This window comes from Stegostoma tigrinum, chromosome 25 (genome assembly GCF_030684315.1).
Source record: "Stegostoma tigrinum isolate sSteTig4 chromosome 25, sSteTig4.hap1, whole genome shotgun sequence".
Taxonomy (NCBI): domain Eukaryota; kingdom Metazoa; phylum Chordata; class Chondrichthyes; order Orectolobiformes; family Stegostomatidae; genus Stegostoma; species Stegostoma tigrinum.
Genome location: NC_081378.1, coordinates 33479258 through 33499125, shown reverse-complemented (window position 1 = coordinate 33499125; position 19868 = coordinate 33479258). Strand labels below are relative to the sequence as shown.

The 19868-nt window shown below is 39.6% G+C and overlaps 1 protein-coding gene across 5 annotated transcripts in view; it reads left to right on the top strand.

Moving 5' to 3' along the window:
* tbc1d22a (TBC1 domain family, member 22a) overlaps positions 1 to 19868 on the top strand; it is a 365864-nt gene that overhangs the window by 187313 nt on the left and 158683 nt on the right. For all 5 annotated transcript variants that reach the window (XM_059654624.1, XM_048554225.2, XM_048554228.2 and 2 more), the window contains 2 exons: positions 2770 to 2876; positions 19438 to 19513. In XM_059654624.1, the coding sequence (XP_059510607.1) occupies positions 2770 to 2876; positions 19438 to 19513 (183 nt within the window). The remainder of the gene's footprint in view (positions 1 to 2769; positions 2877 to 19437; positions 19514 to 19868) is intronic.

The window sequence follows — 19868 nt, the reverse complement described above, 5'->3', positions numbered from 1 at the left end:
TTTCTAGTCTCATTCTATTGGTGGGCATCACTTCAGCTGCTCAGGCACTAAGCCCTAAAATTCCCTCCTTAAATCCCTCTGCCTCTCTACCTCTTACTGCATCACTCCTTCAAGACACTTTATAAAACTTATTTTTTTGACCAAACACTGAAAGCTTATCAGTTTAGCTTGATATCAAATTCTGTTTGTTACGGTGAAGCACCCTGGGATCTTGTGTTGGCAAACTATGTAGTTTTTATAGCTTGAAGAAAGCTGTTGTACATAACCAATATAATTGTTGTCACAAGGTTGATAGATACCTAAAATAGTGCTGCAATCCAGATGGTCGTTAGTTCAGTATGTTTAAAAATACACATATTAATACATTCTTCACTTTATAGTGCTGTTTATGTACCTCCATGGCTTTCCAAAAGCTTGTTTCATGAGGTTTGAAGTGTGTTTATCTCATTCTCTTCTGAAAAGGAATAATACCAGTACACAGAGTGTTTACATGATCACATTCCTGAGATCTCAACAGTGGAGGAGTTACTAGAGATGTGCAGCATATGAGTTATCTACATTTTAATTTGATTTCTAATCAACTTGTAACCCGTATCTTTGAGGACATTTGCCTATTGTTTAACAATGTAACTTTTTTTAAAAGATCAAGCACAAAGCTTCTACATTTTGCAATTTGGGCTTTAGATTGGTTTATATTAACATATTTGCAAATGTGGTTGATTTCTTGTGAGGCATTCACTAGGATAGTGAGCTGGGAGTTGAGAGTATAGAAGAGCAGCTGAAATGAAAGAGCATAGTATTGGGCATAACCATGTGAAATTAATTGCAAGTGGTGCAGAAATATGAAGGGCAGAGTAAGGATCAGGAAAATGTGGCTGGTAGCGTTCTCCACAATCATCCTTGGACATGCAGATGTTAACTGTTTGCATGAGGACTGAAATGGACAATTGTGTTGTGTTGATGGAGCTGGCATTATACATAACAACTTCGACCAAGCTGTAAGGTTTTGGAGTAAATCTGTCGTTTGTGTTTTGGGTGTTGAGGTTGGTTGGCTTGCCGAGCTGGTACTGCAAAAGAAAGTACACCGAAAGTCCACACACACAGACCAGGTATTGAACTTCATTAGTAACCATCCCAGCACACACAAATGAAGCTGCATGCGAACACTATTTGAAAGGGCAACAACACACTGCAGCAACATGGAGCTACGCCACGAGGAGGAGGAATACCTCTTTGTGGTGTTCAAGGATAAAGGATACACAAAGAATTGGGTCAGGAGATACCTACAGGAGCAGCATCAGAAAGATTCTACATGCCACGACACACTCATCACACTACCCTACATCAGGAACACGTCAGAACTCAGCTCAAGACTTCCACAACCGCTGGGCATCAGAGTGGCAGACATGAACCCTACGACAAGCGCTCACCTGAACTAAAGACCCACTCCCTGCCATGGACTGGATCAATGTCTTCTACAAGATCCCCTGCAGAGACTGTGAAAAACACTACATCCGACAAACAGGAAGGAAACTAACAACAAGAGTATGTGAACACCAACTGGCTACAAAAAGACACAACCAATACTCACTCATCTCAAGCCACGTGGACAAGGAAAACCACAACTTCGACTGGGGTAACACCAAGATCCTGGGACAGGCTAGGCAGAGACAAGCACGAGAATTCCTGGATGCATGGCACTCCATGAAGCAGGCTTTTAGTAAACACGTTGAACTCGACCTCGTATATGCTTCACTCTGGAGGAAACCCGGAAGTGAGGCAATCTATCTCAACAGACCCCAGAGTTTAAAAACCACGTGGGAAAACACACCGATGCTTCATCAGAGGATGCACTGAGGACGTTACCAAGCACAGTAACAGAAAGTCTGCAGAACAACAAACCAACTCGGTGAGCCAACAGACCTCCCTATTGCCATCATCTGGATTCATAACAGTATTTTTGTCGCTGGTACAGAAACATGGCTTACGTTCTTGTGAAGTATGGAATGTGGTTGGGTGATTGAAGTAAGGTGTAGAAAATTACACACAAAATTTGAAAGGACATACACTACACAGACTATTTCCACTGCTAGTGGAATCCAGTTTGAAAGGATATACTAAAACTGATGTTGATGTGTCACATTATTGAACAACTTTTGGTGCAACACACATTAATAACCAGTTACTGAAGATGAGAAATCCTGAGCAGCAAGTATATTTTACGTTTTGTTGACCCATCATATTCTCAGTTGTCTTGTCTCTGCTTAATCAAAATTAGTATAGGCATAAATGTAGTAGTTGACCCAGATTTAGGACATGCTTCAAATCAGTATTTTGATAATTAATGGTCTAGCATTTCTGTGTGAAGCTCAGCAATTGTTTTTAACAACTGTTTTTAGGGGTTACCGCAAAGACTTTTGAGACATTCTCTCTTGATTGAGGGGCCTTAGCTGTTGAAGTTCTCTGCGACTAAACTACAAACATTGCTGTTCACGGCTATTTTACCATTTTATTTGTTTATGGGATGCAGGTGTCATTGGCTAGACTAGCATGTATTGTCCTTTCATAATGCCCTTGTGTAACTTGGGGTGGTACGGTAAACTATATCCCTGGACTTAAGGAATATTTAATTCTTTGAGTGTGGAATGCTTTTGTAAGGACCACATCTCGAAGTCGATGCTATAATATTAGGATGCATTGTGAATGGTAAAATGCTTGTTGTACTCCTTTAATTTGTTCTTAATTACATTTTTTTAAACCCACTTGCAGAAGGAGAGGTGGAAAATTTTGATGTTTCCAGTCTACCCGATGAAGTGCTGCAAAACATTGAAGCTGATAGTTTCTGGTGCATGAGCAAATTACTTGATGGCATTCAGGTAAACTGATTCTTCATATGCTGTACTTGTAGGGGAAACTTGATTAGTGTTTGGAATTGTCATGAAGATGGCAGAAAATGTGCCAAAATTGGGAAATCCTAGCAGCTTACATTCATTTGCCACATGATAATGAGGAGAATGATAAATATGTTTGGTTGGCTGTATGGAAATTCATGTCACGTTTATTACAAGACTAAAACAGATGAGTCACTTCTGTCGTATCAAGCTGTAGAGCCGGATGAACACAGTCGGCCGAGCAGGAAGGCTGGCATTTCGGGCCGAGACCGTCCTTCAGAAATTTCTGAAACGTCAGCCTTCCTGCTCCTCTGATGCTGCTTGACCTACTGTGTTCATGCAGCTCTACGCCTTGTTATCTCAGATTCTCCAGCATCTGCAGTTCCTACTATCTCTGAGTCAGTTCAGTCGGTTCCATTGAGCATATTTGAAATATTATCTTACAGAAGCACCATTCAGCATGTCAATAAACTTAATTGATTCAGACTTGTAAGTTATGACTATATCTTAAACTAGTCTACACGTGTTTATGCTTTGAATTCAAATGAATTTTCAACGTGTAGAAGTTGAATGTAGCTATTCAAGGTGTCAAGAGAATCACTTTGGAATAGCTATTTGAATGGCAGTTACGTTTGTTTTTGAGCAATCTACGATACCAGCAATTCAATCCTGCATTTCAGTGATTTTTTTTAGGAAGAATAATAAAGCAGGAAAATACTATTTGACAAAACTGCCTGTTTTGGCCCTCATTCTACTCTCCAGTGTTTATTCTAAGTCCTGATATTAGCTTGGGACTAGTTCAGTCAATTTGTTACATAGTGTCCCTTACGAGCTATGAAGTTTTCTTTGTGTAATACATCACAAATTTGCCTGTGTTCCATATTTTGCCAATGCAGAAAATTGCCCGTGTAGACCAATGTTCTGTGATTAGGAGGAGGGGTCTCTGAGGCTGTGACAAATGATTCAAACGATTGCCCAGATATTCCCTTAAGCACACTCTCATTTACATGACACCTCTTCAATTAAGACTTGATTGATTGCTAGCTTGTTTGTAGTTGTATGTGTATGCTGCTTTCTGATTATCATTGGGCCAGAATTTAAGTATTTTCTGATCAGCCTGCGCAGGGATTTTAGTATACAAGTCTGGAGTAGGTGGGACTTGAACCCAGTATTTAAGATTGCTGCCTGGTGGTAAGCGGATGACATGGGATATAACACTTAACATGTTGATTTGTATAGACAAAGAAGATTTATGGTGGATCACATTTTAAGCAAAGATTTGACCCTAACTTCCTATGGTAGATTGATGAAATAGTTACAGATTTGTTTATACCCAAATTTCTTTCCATTTCCTGATTTTTTTTTTGAATCCCTTGAATATTGCTGTGAAGTTTGTGTCTATCAGTCATCCTGCCAGTTTGGGCTGTAACTCTAAATAGCAATCTTGCAGAAATCTCAAACATAAATGGGAAATTCAGACATAGCATGAAAAACTTCTAACATCCCCAAGTTACCTCTTTGCTTCCAGCTAGGCTGTTACATCAAATCATTCCCAATTCCTTCGCCTCCACCGTATCTACTCCCATATCTCAGATGTGCTCATTTTTCAAGGACTGCAACTTCACTCCCCCCCCCCCCCCCACCCCGTAGTTGAGAATGCCTTCGACCATGTGTCCCACATTTCCCACAGCTCATACCTCACACCCCCTGCCCGCAATAAAGAAACCAAAACAGAATACCCCTCGTCCTCACGTACCACCCCACCATCCTTTGGATCCAACTCATCATCCTCTGACAGTGCTGCCAATCTGACCCCGCTACCAAAGGTATTTTTCCCTCTCCACCCTTATCTGCCTTCCGGAGGGACCACTCTCTCCGTGACTCCCTTGTCCACTCCACACTCCCCTTCCGTTCATCTGCACATCTATTTTGGTGTACTGCATCCGCTGTTCCCATGTGTGGCCTCTTCTACATCAGGGAAACCAAGTGGAGGCTTGGGGACAGCTTTGCAGAAGACTTTCGCTCAGTTCGCACTAAACAACTGCACCTCCCAGCCATGAACCATTTCAACTTCCCTTTCCATTCCGCAGACGACATGTCCATCCTGGGCCTCTTGCAGTGCCACAACAATGCTACCCGAAGGTTGCAGGAACAGCAACTCATATTCCGCTTGGGAACCCTGCACCCTAATGGTATCAATGTGGATTTCACAAGCTTCAAAATCTCACCTCCCCCACCGCATCCCAAAACCAGCACAGCTCATCCCTGCCTCCCTAACCTGTCCGTCCACCTATCCCCTGCTCCCACGTCAAGTCCCACCCCACTTCCTATCTACTAACTTAATTTTCCACCCCCCCCCCCCCCCCCCCCCCCCGGCGCTGCCCCACTCCCTTGACCTGTCTGTCCTCCCTCGACGAACCTATCCCCTCCCTACCTCCCCACCTACACTCACCTTTACTGGCTCTGCCCTTGCCTCTTTGACCGGTCTGTCTCCTCTCCACATATCTTCTCCTCTATCCATCTTCTATCCACCCCCCCCCCCCCCCACCTATTTATTTCAGAAACTCCTTTCCCTCCCCCATTTCTGAAGAAGGGTCTAGGTCCAAAACGTCAGCCTTCCTGCTCCTAAAATGCTGCTTGGCCTACTGTGTTCATCCGGCTCTACACCTTGTTATCTCATATTTTTTGCTCCATTTTTATTTGCATACCATAGGCTAGATATCAACTATGTAGTATTAGATTTTACTTTCAACAATGTATTCTTGTTGCATATGTAATAATTCATTTTCTTCTGTATACTAAAATGTAATAATTACCCGTCTAGTGACTTTTCATGTTAGTTACCTGAAATAAGTGATGAAATTAGTGAAGAAAGCTTGTGTGTTGGTGTGTTCTCTTCTATTTGATCAGTTTTTTGAAATATATTTTCATGTGAATTTCTAGCTTGTCAGCATGCTGATTATTTCAAATTTCTTGCACTGTGGCTGACAGTCCTTTATCTGTATCACTTGAGTGACTTTCCCTAAGTCCAGTTTGTGATATTATTAAATTTGTGAAAAATGCCTCACTGCCGTTGAACTGTGAGGTAGAGGTTCTCTTGTCCAACTTCCACCTTTCCCTCGATCCTTCTCCCTTAAAAGATGTATGGGAAGACTTGAAACTTAGTCGTTGATAGAATCTGTTAACATTTGATTACTGAATTACCATCTGTTTTCCAAATGTAGATTGTAGCTGTGGCTCAGTTAATAGCATATTCACCTTTCAATCATTAGATCCCAGGTTTAAATATAAAAGTCCACGATGACAGTCACACCAAGACAGTGCAGTAACTGGTGGAATGTTGCTCTCAGATGCTGTCTTGTGAAGTTCAATCAGGTGGGTGTACAAGAACATGCTATTTTGAAGAACAGAAGTGCTGTCCACTGTTTACTGCTTGGTGTTTATCCCCTGGTCAAGATCACAAATAAATCAGGCTTGTGTCAGTTTGCTGTTTGTGGGAATTTTCTGAGCTCATGATGTTTCACATGTTACTAGTAATTGTTTTGAAATATAGTTTGTTGACTGCGAAGTAACTTGTGACTTCCAGTAGTTAGAATCGTAAAGTTACAGCACAGAAAGACACCACTTTGTTCTTAATTTGTCCTCAGACTAAACCATTTGACCATTTTAATTCCACTTACCAGCACCTGGTTTGCAGTCTTAAAGTACAAGCTTCAAGTCCAGGTATAGGTTCCTTTTAAATAAGTTTGGGGTTTCTGCGTAAATCACCAAACTGGGCAGCAAATTCCAGAAACCCACCATCATCTGCTTGGCCTGCTGTGTTCATCCAGCCTCACATTTTATTATCTATCATCTAATGAAGCAGTTTTTCTTGAGTCTCCTGTAATCCTTCTGCCAATCATCTTAAATATGTGCTTTCTGCTAATTGACCACCCAGTGAAAGGAAGCAGGTTTTTCCTGTCCGCTCAATCCAAATCCCTCGCTTTTTATACATCTCAATTAAATCAGCGCTTAGCCTTATTTGTTGCAGGGAATACAATCTTACATGAGCTAATCTTTCCAAATGCTTGTATTTTTCAAACCCTGGCAACATGATTGTAATCTTCTGTGTACTCACTGAGCAATTAAGTCCTTCCTGTGATATGTGAATGTACATTTTTTTTAACAATTACCCTCAGACTGTGCTGTTGTTGCAGTTTGGCTCTGATTGGAAAGAATGCGTGTCTTAAAGGAACACTGATGGCTTGGCTGATAGTTAACAGGCAGCCCATGTCTTTAAATTTTCTGTGAATGACAGCTTAATTTAATTGAAATGAAAACTTCTTTAATTTCAGACAGTGAGAAAGCGAGAAATGGCTAAAATGGGTAGAAGTGGTTGTTTTAAACTTTTCTAGTTCATAGGACAGCGAAAGATTTTAGCCAAGTGCAGTATCTAGATTGAAAAATACCTTCATAAAATATATTTACATCATGCATAGAGTTATACAGCATGTAAGCAGACCCTTTGGTCCAACCAGTCCATGCTGACCATAATTCCAAACTAAACTAGTCCCACCTACCTGGCCCATATCCCTCCAAACCTTTCCTATTTATGTACGTATCCAAATGTCTTTTAAACATTGTAATTGTACTCTCCTCCACTGCTTCCTCAGGAAGTTCAATCCACAAACGAACCACCCTCTGCGTACATAAATTTGCCCCTTATATCTTCTTTGAATCTCTTTCCTCTCAGTGTAAAAGTATGCCCCCTAGCCTTGAAATGCCCTATCCCAGGGAAAAGATAATTAGCATTAACTCCATCTATATGTCTTACTTTATAAACTTGTATAAGGTTGCCTCTTAACCTTCTACATTCCAGTGAATAAAGTCCCAGCCATTCTTTATAACTCAAACTTTCCATATCCTAGTAAATCTTTTTCTGGTAAACCTTTTCTGAACCTTCTAAAGCTTAATATCCTTCCTATAACTGGGCAACCAGAACAGGAAACGGTATTCCAGATGAGGTCTCACCAGTGTCCTATACACCTTCAACATGACTTCTTAACTTCCATACTCCAAGAACTGAACAATGAAGGCAAGCATTCCAAATGCCTTTTTAACAACCATGTCTATATTTGATGCAGACTTCAAACAATTACCTTGTGAATCACCAGAAAGTTGGTTTTCAGGTACAGAAGGCAGTTAAGAAGGCAAATGGAATATTGTCCTTCATTGCTTCAGGGACGGAGTTTAACAAGAAGGAGATTATGCTGCAGCTGGACAGGGTGTTGGTGAGGCTGCACCTGGAGTACTGTATACGGTTTTGGTTTCCTTACTTCAGAAAGGATGTACTAGCAAAGAAGGGGATACAATGGAGGTTTACTAAATTGATTTGGGAATTGGAAGGTTTGGCTTATGAGGAGAGATTGAGTAGACTGGGACTCTACCCATTAGAATTTAGAAGAATGAGAGGGGGCTCTTTTAGAAATATGGAATTATGAGGTGAATAAATAAAGTAGAACCAGGCAGTTTGATTCCACTGGCAGATAAAACTAGGGGATCAGACTTAGGACTGAGTTGAGGGGAAATTTCTTGACCCAAAGTGTTGTGAATTTGTGGAATTCCCTGCCTAGTGTGGCAGTTGAGACTATCCCCGTCAATGTTTTTAAGACAAAGATAAAAAGATAGATTTTTGAACAGTAGAGGAGTTAAAAGTTGTGTACGCTAAGTACAGCTGAGTCCATGGAAAGATCAGCCATGATCTTATTCAGTGATGGAGCAAGCTTAAAGGGCTAAATGGCCGACACCTGCCCCTGCTTCTTACGTTCTTATTAACTACGTGATGCTTGTGAAAACTTGCGCAAAATAGGCTGCTATGTTTCATATGTTTCAACAGTGATAAGAATTCAAAAGCATTATTAACTGAAATGTTCAGGAATATCTGAATTTCCTGAAAGGTGTGATTCAAATCCAAGCCCTTTGTTCTTCTTAATTATCTTGATACCTCCCTGTCTTTATAATACACTCCTTCCTCTTTTTCCAGAGGGTTTCAACATACAGCATGAATTACTTCTGTAATTTTGCTTCACATCAGTGAAAGAGATGTAATCTCAATTTTTGCTTCAGGGTCATTAATTTTGCACTTATGTCCTCTAATACTGAGCTTAGCCCAAATTAAACAAGTTTCTGGCCCGTATTTGATCTGGTCCTCTCGGCATGTTAATTTTGGATCATGACTTGTTGGATTCTTTTCTTTAGTGAAAACAAGCTGAATGTTGAGAGACATTGTAACCTAGGAATCCTCCTAATCTCTAGGTTATGAAGTCTGTTTGAACAAAAGTCGTGTGTACAAAATGAAGCAGTTCTGACATGGCTGGTAAATCAGTAATTTTTGAGCATATTCATCCTTTTGTCATATAGCTGTTCCTCCAAATAATGCAACTTGTTTATTTCCTCCTCTTATTAGATCACATCGGAGCCTGTATATTTAAACCCCTAGGTCTAAGGCTCTGGAATTCCTTCTCTAAATGTGGCTGCCACTCTACCTCCTGAGGCCGAACCATTTGACTTAAGCTTTTGGTTATCGCTTTTAATATTTATGCTGTTGACATTTGCTTTTTGATTACCTTTGTGAAGCATTTAGGGTGTTTTATCTGCTTTGAAGGCATTATATAAAACTAATGTAATTGATCAAGGAATTATACAGTTTTGGAAAATGAACTTCTTGAAGCGGTGTTCCTGCAGATGGATTTCAAGTATTAATCATACTTTATTGTACAATTTGTCCTTGACAGATATTGGATCTTTGGCTTAGAAATGCTCAAACATAAGCTATAAAAGAGGTAAAATATCAACAAAGCAAAGTAGCCCTTTCAGTTGCATCTAATTACAGTAGGATGTTTTAGACAATTTCTTTCTGAGAAGTATTCCCTCAGAGATTGCTTTGAATTTCACTTAGTTGTAGCAGTTCAGTCACAGAGTGAGTTTCATGAGACTTCATCTTATTATTGTATCAAATCATACTTTGATGTCAGTGTGCTGTAATGTATCTAGTGGAAGAATTGGACAGAGGTGAATTATTCTGGTAAATTATTAAATTGTTGTATATTGTGTTAGTGAGATCACATAAATGGTATAATTTGACTTTTCAGTTCATTCATGTGATGTGGGTACTGCCAGTTACGTCATTCCCCCTCCCTGATTGCTCTGGAGGATGAAGGTGGTGATCGTTTGCCCTGAACTGTTTCAGCCCTTGGTGTGGAGGGGCACCCACAGTGCTGTTTGCAGAGGAGTTTCCTGGATTTTAAGTCAGTGGCAGTGAAGTCAGGGTAACGTGCAGCTTGGAGGAGAACTTGAGGTGGAGGTGTTTGAGTGTATCGGTTGCTCTTGGTGGCAGACATTGCAGTTTTTGAAGGTGAATATTTACGGAGTCTTGATGAATTATTGCAGTGCATTTTGTAGATAGGATACACTGGTGGCATTGTGTGTTGGTAGAATGTGCCCAGTCAAGTGGGCTCTTTTTTTCTGGATAGTATTGAGCTTTTTCAGCATTGTTGGGGCTGTGCCCATCTGGACAAGTGGAAAATATTCTGTCGCACAACTGACTTATACCTTGTAGATGGTGGACTAGCCCTGGGGAATTGGGAGGCAAGTTGCTTCCAACAGAGTTCCCAGCATCTGTTAGCCACTATATTTTTACAGCTGGTTTAGTTCACCTTCTGGCCATGGTGACCCACAGGATGCTGATAGTGGGAGAATCAACTATAATAACGCTGTTGAATGTCAAGGTCTGATGGCTGAGTTCTTAGTCAGTTGGAACATTCTGAAATTTCTAACTCCCTGTCTTAGAGATGGAATTTCTTTACTGAGGATTCATAGAATCCCTACAGTGTGGAAACAGGACCTTTCACCCAACAGATCCACACCGACCCTCAGAGCATCCTACCCAGACCTGTGCCTCATAATCCACCTCATCTACACATCCCTGGACACTATGGGCAATTTAGTAGGCCAACCCACCTGGCCTCCACATCTTTGGACTGGGAGGAAACCAGAGCACCCAGAGGAAACCCACACAGCACGGAGATTGTGCAAACTCCATACACAGTCACCTGACAATGGGATCAAACTCAGGTCCCTGGCACTGTGTGGCAGCAGTGCTAACCACAGTGACAGCATGGTGATTGCTTGGCAGTTCAGTGATATGAATGTTACATGCCACTTATCAACCAAATCTGAATGTGGCTGCATTTGGACACAGACTGCTTCTATATTTGTGGAGTTATATTTGGTGCTGAATATTGTGCAATACTCAGCAACCATCCCAATCTCTGACCTATGATGAAGAAAAGTCAATGATAATGCATCTGAAGATGGTTGGGCCGAGTTTACTACCCTCTGCAACTCCTGACGTGATGTTCTGGAGCTGAGATGACTGACCAGCATTAATGGCAACTATCTTCCTTTGTAGTCGGTGACTTGAACCTGTCAAGACTTTTCCCATGTCTTCTTGAATGCCACGCTTGACCAAATGCACCTTGATGTTGAACCATTTAGTTTTTCAAATTCTATTTTCTTTCACTTAACTTTTGTTTTAGGAATTAATTTTAAACAAGAAAATGACATTGTATTATATTCAAAGAAAGCTTTATTTATTTATCATTGAGTACTCATTTCACTCGCTGACTTGTGGAATGAGCCAAAGGCTAAAAAGTGGGTGGAGAAAATAACTAATGTGTTAGTGATGGATGAGAGGTGAAAAAGGTCACTAAATTGGCCTCTTGAGTTGCTGACTTGTAAACACAAGACATTGGGAGGCAGGGAGCATGCAATGTGCAGGGATCCTGGTAGGAAGGAAGGAAAGGCTTCTTGGAACCGAAATGTACTTGCAGAGGAGGGTTTGGAAATTTTTGAAATCAGTGCAATATAGAAACCTAGAGGATACAAGATGAAAATCAATCAAGCCTTGGTGATTGACCAAATGTTTGCAAATTACATTTGGCAACAGGATAATTAGAATTCTGGTGTCAGAGAATCAGGCTGATTGACATATAAGGTGAGGGAAGAGCACAGTGTTTGAAAATAGGGAAACATTTTACTTTAAGTCCTGGAAAGCGCATAGCCATTGAAAGTCTGGATAAGATCTGGGTGATGTGGGTTAAAATATGAGATGAGATTCTTTGGAAGCCTGTAGAGGATCGATGAGTATAAGGTGAGGTGCAAAAGCAGTGGAGGTGGTGTGTGTCGGGACTGAAATCATAATAAACTTGCAGATGAGAGAGCTGTAGGATGAATGTTAGAATGCATTTTGAAGGTATGATGTGGTTATGTTGTTTAAAATGGGGAGAGAAGCTGATTATGGGTTTGAACAAGATGCTCATGGAATGCCTTTGAAACATAAAAGGTAAGTACTGTGGATGCTAGAAATCTGAAATCTGTCAGAAGATAGTGGAAACACTCTGGGTTAGGTAGTACCTGAGAAGAGGCAAACAATTAATTATGAGTCAGTGGCTTTTCATTAGTTCTAAAATGTCAACCATTTTTCACTCTAAATGGTAAAACTCTACACTTAATGATCTGGTCATCAGGTCAGTAAATGGAAAACCAGTGATTGGAGAGAGGGTCGGAAGGATGTGTTTCTTAATTTTTGCATTATTCCTTCAAGGGATTAAAGACTGGATGTCCATTCTAAACTGCGTAAACTATACAGTTGTATGCATGAATATGTCATGTCTCTTGTGCATTGAAAATGTGTGTATTTGTAACTTGTTTTTGAGATTTTACATTAGTGTAATATTAATTTTGATATATAGAGAATATTTGTATCTTTCAGACATAAGCTGTAAGAAAATTAACTTGGAAAATCAAAAAAATTCCACTGTAATTCATTCCATCATGTGAAGCCGAGAGAACTAGATCTTGGTCTAATTAATAAAATGCTGAAGGAACTCAGGTTTGGGAGGATCTGTGAAGAGAGAAGCACACTTAATAGCTTGAGTCCAATATGACATATCTGCAGAAAGGGAATGTAAGTTATTGGCTTTATGCTGTCGACAGGGAGAGGAGGAGTGAATAGAATGGAGGACTTGAAGTTGACAGAACAGAATGAGGGAGGTGAACTAGGAATTCCTTGGAACTGTTGAGTTGAAAGGTAACAAAGGCATCAGTTAGGGTTTTAACAGTCAATGAGCTGAATTAGGTGAAGTTGAATCATGATGCTGAAATAAAAGTGGTCTTAGTGACAGCCATAGTGTGAGGTTAGAAGTTCATCTCGGGATCAAAAGTGACACTAATAGAATCTCTACAGTATTGAAAAAAGCCATTTGGCCCAACTAGTCCACACCAACCAGAATATCCCATGCAGACTCATCCCCCAACCCTATCCCTACATCTGCCATGGCTAACCTACATGATGCTGGATACAAGAGGGCAGTTTAGCATGACCAATCCACCTCGTGTGCAAGCTGTGAGAGGAAACCAACTGGGAGAATATACAGACTCCACATAGACAGCCAGCCAAAGCTGGAATTGGACCTGGTGCTGTGATGCAGCAGTGCTAACCATGGAGCTCCCAAATAAGTGACACGCTGGAGTTTCCTGCACTTAAGCTTGCTGTGAGGTTTTATCACATAGTGCTTGGTTGTTTGTGTTCGAGCACCTGCTGCCACTTCGATTCATAGTCATACAGCATGAAAACAGACCGGTCAGTCCACCTGGTCCATGCTGATCTTAATCCCAAACTAAACTAATCCCACTTGCCTGCGCTTGGCCCTTATCCCTCCAAACGTTTATTATTCATGTCCTCATCTAAATGCCCTTTTGACGTTATAACGGTAATCCCACTTGCCTGCGCTTGGCCCTTATCCCTCCAAACGTTTATTATTCATGTCCTCATCTAAATGCCCTTTTGATGTTATAACGGTACCCACATTCACCACTTCCTCTGAGGTTCATTCCACACACGAACCACTCGCTGTGCAAAAGATAAAAACAGCCCCACATGTCTTTTGTAAATTTTTTCCGCTCACCTTATAAAATGGCCTTGAAATCCCCTGCCCTGGGGGAAAAACACCCGCCAAACACTTTATCGACACACCTCATGATTTTATAAACTTCTATTAGTTCACCCCTCAACCTCATACAGTCCAGTGGGGGGGGGAAAGTCCCATCGAATCTAGCCTCTTCTTATAACTCAAACCTTCCATTCCTGGTAATATCCTGGTAAATCTCTTCTGAACCGTCCAGCTTAATAGTATCCTTCCTGGAACAGGGAGACCTGAACTGGACACAGGTATAGGGGGTAATTGGCCGAACCCTCTTATAATTAAAGCAAAACACAAGCACCAATCTGTTAGGACGGAGGTAGAGGTTCTAATAATTACTCCCGAAACACCCAGAGAACTTCACCTTTCCCCCTGTAATCTGTTCAGAGTGGTTAAAAAAAAGAAAATTCCTGATCCAGTTTACAAATAACAAGTAACAATTTATTCATTTAACCCTAACAATGAACAAATCAACAGAACGATTCTCCCTTAGACTACTAACTACTCCCTAACTGAACTAAATACTGGAATGCTGTTCAAATAAACACAGTCCCACTGAGATAAACCTAATTAATAAGAAAATAATAAATTACAACTTAATTTCTCTTAGTTCACACGGACTGTCTTCTGGAGTGCTCTTCTTTCTCCAGCCTTTCTTCTGTCAATCTCACGTTGCAAATGTCTTTCTGCTACTGATTCTGCCATCAGCAGTGTTTTTCTTTGCAATGGATTTTCAGAGGACTTTCAGCTCGAAATGCCTTGAGACGTATTAAGTAAACTGTTTTATTTGAGAGCAAAAAAAAATGTTGTCTCTTCGCAGTTGGCTCTCCCCTGATCTTCAAAAAACCTGTCTTAAATATCCCCTATAACATATAAACTTCATAGAATCCTCAAAGTGTCGAAGCAAGCCCTTCGGCCCAACGAGTCCCTGCCCCCTTCCCTCCAATTCATGAATACTCTTCACAGCTTCATAACAGAGGCCTCACCAACGTTCTGTACAAACTCAGCATAATGTCCCAATTCCTATGCTCCCAGGTCTGAACAATTAAGGCAAGCATGCTACATGGTGCACATTTGGAAAAAATTGTGTATTTGAACCTCTCGGTCCTACTTTTAATTGTGTAGATCTTATCTTTGTTTGTTTTACCAAAATGCAATACCTCATAGTTATGCAAATTAAACTCCATCTGCCAGTCTTCAGCCCATTGACTCAATTGACCTCGATCCCTTTGTAATCATAGGTAGTTTCGTGTAATTATCTGCTTCAGTGTTTTGCAGTCTGATCCACTTCCTTTTTTTGTGCATCGTTGTTGTATGTCAAATTTCCAAATGTTTTTATGCAGTTTTTTTGTACTTGCAAAGGACAAATATTTAAGGATGTTACAAATAGAATAATCGAGGGACTTGTGATCCATTAAAACATTTGTGATAGAGCTAGGTACAACTGATTGAACTTTTTGTCATTAAACTGATGCTCAGTGGCTTTTCTTGCAAAAGTCAGGTAATGGTGATGCTTAAAGCAGTGAGTTGCTCCTGATTTTTGTATCTCTGCTCCAGTATTTTACTTTGTGATTCTAGTTGGTGTTTTGATTGGCTTTAATGATAGATCTTCAGAGCCAATTCTTGTAGGAGCCATCGCTTTGCCTCTGCCTCTTTCTGTGCTTAAAAATGTGTTCATTTTGCTTTTAATTTTTACATGTCTTTAACTTATTTGATTGCACCTAGGAATTGCTGGATGATTTTCTTCTACTATTTGATGTGTTTGCTGAAATAGAATCATTGTGATGTACGGCACAGAAACAGATCCTTTGGTCCAACTCGTCCATGCTGACCGGATATCCTAAATAAATCTCGTCCCATTTGCTAGCATTTCACCCATATCCCCCGAACCCTTTCTATTCAAATACCCATGTAGATGCCTTTTCAACGTTATAATTGTTCACGCGTCCACCACTTCCTCTGGTATCTCATCCCATACCTGCACCACCCTTCGCATGAAAAAGTTGCTCCTTTGGTCCGTTTTAAATCTTTCCCTTCCCACCTTAAACCTATGCCATCTCGTTTTGGATTCCTGCACCCTGGGAAAAAGACCTTGTCTATTTATCCTATCCATGCCCCTTATGATTTAATCAATCTCTATAAGGCCACCCTTCAGCCTCCAATGTTCCAGGGAAAAGAGCCCTAGTCTAGTTAGCCTCAAAATCATCACATTTATGTTTCTAGTAGTATTACTGTTTATTCCAAGGAATCAATTATCTTTAAGTTTCCAAATTTGAACAATGCAAATACTTGTTGAGGCCTAATATTCTGTTCCTATTTGGGCCAATCCAGCACCATTGTGTCAGCCATTAATGCAGTAACTTGATGTACCTTTTTATACATTTCTTTGTAGTGAGTTGATTGCAACATAAGCAATAAGTAACACAAGCTAAACTGGAAGAACTCATACTTCTCACAAGAAGTATTGAACATACATAACTTGAGACTGTATATTTAGGGCTTATGGCATTCGTGTTGCCAGTATGTTTGGGCATGTCATTTTGATAGGATTTACAATTGCAGAATATTTCATGGCATTTGAAGTAGACAACCTGAAATTTGTAGCTTTTAATCCATTGTTTAAGCTGTTGGACTAAACAAAAATCTATAAGTGGATGAGAATTATTCAACATTCCTTCAACCTTTCACATTCGAACCAGTCTGTGCTTAGAAGTAATTCAATGAGTTGGAAGTTTGAAGAGATTTGTCTTTTTATGCCTAGTTGAACCTCTCTACCTTGGTGATTTATTATATTTAGACAGTGATGTGTTGAGTAGCGGTTTGGAACCACACAAAATCATCAAATAGCGTAGATTAAATGAAATAGATTTGGATATTCAAATTGTGAACTTAATGATTTTATTAATATTAATAAGTACAAGTTGTCTATGCACTTAAATTCAGATTCTATATTTAACTGTAATCATCTAGGTGAGTTCTTGTCATGGTTAATAATTACTAAAAATGCTTATTATACAGCTGGATGGGCAACATCAGATGTTTGTTCTTAATCTGTAGGTACTAAGATTATTACAATTGTGTTTTTGTCACATGCTTTAAAAGCACTGCAAGGCAATATTAACTCAACATTTGCTTTATTCATACTATAATAAGGGTCTTGATATGCAGATATGATATTACAATTCTGCATAATTATAACGTGCACATCTTACCACTCATAATGGATGAAACACGGACATATTGACTATATATCATGCATGAGTTCTTTGTTTCATAAATCACATTAACGTTTCATCTCGCCTGTTTCCTTGGCATTTCTCTGTCAAGTTTGAATGACCTAATCAAAACCGTGTGTTCATGTCCATGACAATGCATGATCGTCGTACAAAGATATTGTTGAGAATTTTTCTTGCCCTTGTTAATAGCATTAACTGTTGATGGATGCTTGGCAAACCCCATGAGTAAACATGAGATTCAAGCTAAAATCAGGAAAGGGGGTGTCCATGCCAAAGAAATAACTCGACCTTGTTGGCAGTTTTCTTGAGATTAATAGTGAGTGCTGCTGCTGTGACTGGGAAATCTGAATTATTGATTGAGACATACTGATGAGCTGTTTTCCCTGTGTGGCATCCCTGTATGGTCTAAGAAAATGCAGTTTGAATAATTTTTGCACGTAAGCGGATATCGTTAATAATCAAACCATACCTATTACTGTAAGCATTCTTTAAAGTGATATGGCATGTTTATGCCCTATTGGATCACATAAACTGGCTAAGTTGCTTTCATTGCAATTTCAGCTGCGTCAGTGAGTGCTTTTCAACTCCAGCAGGTAATGTGTCTTTAAATTAACTGCAAAGTTCCAAATGATTTTATCCCCTTTGTATACATTCAGTAGATTGGGACCTGTTAGCGCACTTCTAATAAATTTTCAACTTAGAAGCAAGTCTGGCAAAGTATAAGGAAAATTGACCTAATATTTATTTCTGACTACCCTGTTGTCCGATTTGATGATGTCAGGTTGGTAATCATGATCATATACCATATCAGCTTTAGATCAATTTTTCTGAAAACACTTAAGGTGTTGTTAATTTATTTTGAGGTAGTCATTTTTATTTAATGAATGTTTTGTTAGATTGTCTTCAGTGAGCAGCATTTACACAAATACATAAGCATCATTCCGTTCCTGTTCATTTCTCCTTCCTCCTACTTGGTCACAGGTATTGTTGTAACCAGCTGAGGAGGAGGATTTGGCCCATATCTCTCTCAACCCTTCCTATCATATACTGATCCAGATGCCTTTTAAATATTGTGTTTCTACCAGCTTTCACCATGTCCTCTGGCAGTTTATTCCATATATGCATCACCCTCGGTCGACTTTTAGCATGCGAATATCATATTGAGTAAAATGCAGGATTAATTAAAATTAAGGAGCTAATTATAGGATTTTTTTGTATGAAAAAGAGAGAAATTTTATTACTTTGAAATACTGAGAAAAATGATATGTGACATTCATGTCAAATATGAAGTTTTAACAAAGCAGAGTATGTTTAGTACAGACGGGAACAATGAAAACTGTACAGTTCAGACATCTTTAGAGTCTTCAGGGTTTTAGACTTTGCCAGATCACAGTTGTTTCCTGGAAGTCTGTTGTCATCTTTAAGTTCTCTGAAAGTTGTTATTTCTCCAATTTGCTTTGTCACTGGGCACTGTTTTTGAAAATGCTGATGAGGAAACAGGGATTGATAGAGATTCCAGTTCTTGATATTAGCAATCTATCTTAATTTCTCTCTTTTGGTCCAAAGGCTTTGTTGAAATTGTCTGGTCCTGATGTCTCCATATTCTGCAGGCAATGTACGGTGCCCAATCTGTGTAATTTTGGAGGCACATAAATAAGAGATGCCAGTTTCTTGACATCAGAGATAATGGGAACTGCAGATGCTGGAGAATCCAAGATAACAAAGTGTGAAGCTGGATGTCGTCCAGCTTTGCTCTTCGTTATCCCAGTTTCTTGACACCTGACTTGGTTGACTCACTCTTCTTAGTGTCTTTGAACAAAATTGTAATTTCAGCTCAAATAGTATTTTTTATTCCACATTTGTTCCTGGCGTTTTCCTCATTGGTGGTCTGGTGATTGCACCCATTTTAGATCAGTATTTGTCAGTTTAAAATTATTTTAGACCATGAAAGATTTCTGGTATTAAGATCAGATGATCAAAATTGAAAATTGATTGTCCATATTGTATAGTTGTCATGACAATATGAAAATCTTTAAAAACTGGCTCTCCTTTACATTACTGTCTCTTTCTCAGGGAAAAAATAATTTGAAATTGTGACCTTATTTTGGACTTGTTTTTACATTTCCTGATCAATAGTATTTTCTTCCCATTGTCAAGTTGTTTGAATGGTCTTCCATGTGACAAAAGCTAGAGAAATGCAAGCTTTTGTTGTGTTTGAAAACACTTGTCTGTGTTGACTTAAGTAAGTGCAAGTAAATCGTGCCACTTAGTGAAAATTTTGTCTTCCAGGACAACTACACTTTTGCACAACCGGGGATTCAGAGGAAAGTGAAAGTGTTGCAGGAGCTTGTTAGCCGGATCGATGGTAAGTCTGTCGCTTTCCTGAACTCTCATCAAGCAGAACACAATGTGTTAACGCTGTCTGGTTTAACAAAAAACGTATAGATTTAATGGTTGACATCAAGTTAGTATACACCGTGACAGCGTGGTGGCCTTTTGAAGATGAAGTGCCAACCTCAATCAATTTAGAATGTTGTGTCCTTTCCAAGATCAGTATAGTGTGTCATTTAAGGGGAGCTGTCAGAGCCTGTGCAAGTTTCATTTCTTTTTATTATAGCAGTATAATCAAACTTCAATGACAATTTTGGTTGGAAGAGTAATGGCTCCACAAAGAAACCAGTCAGTATTCAGTTTGCAGTTAATTCAACGACTGTTTTAAT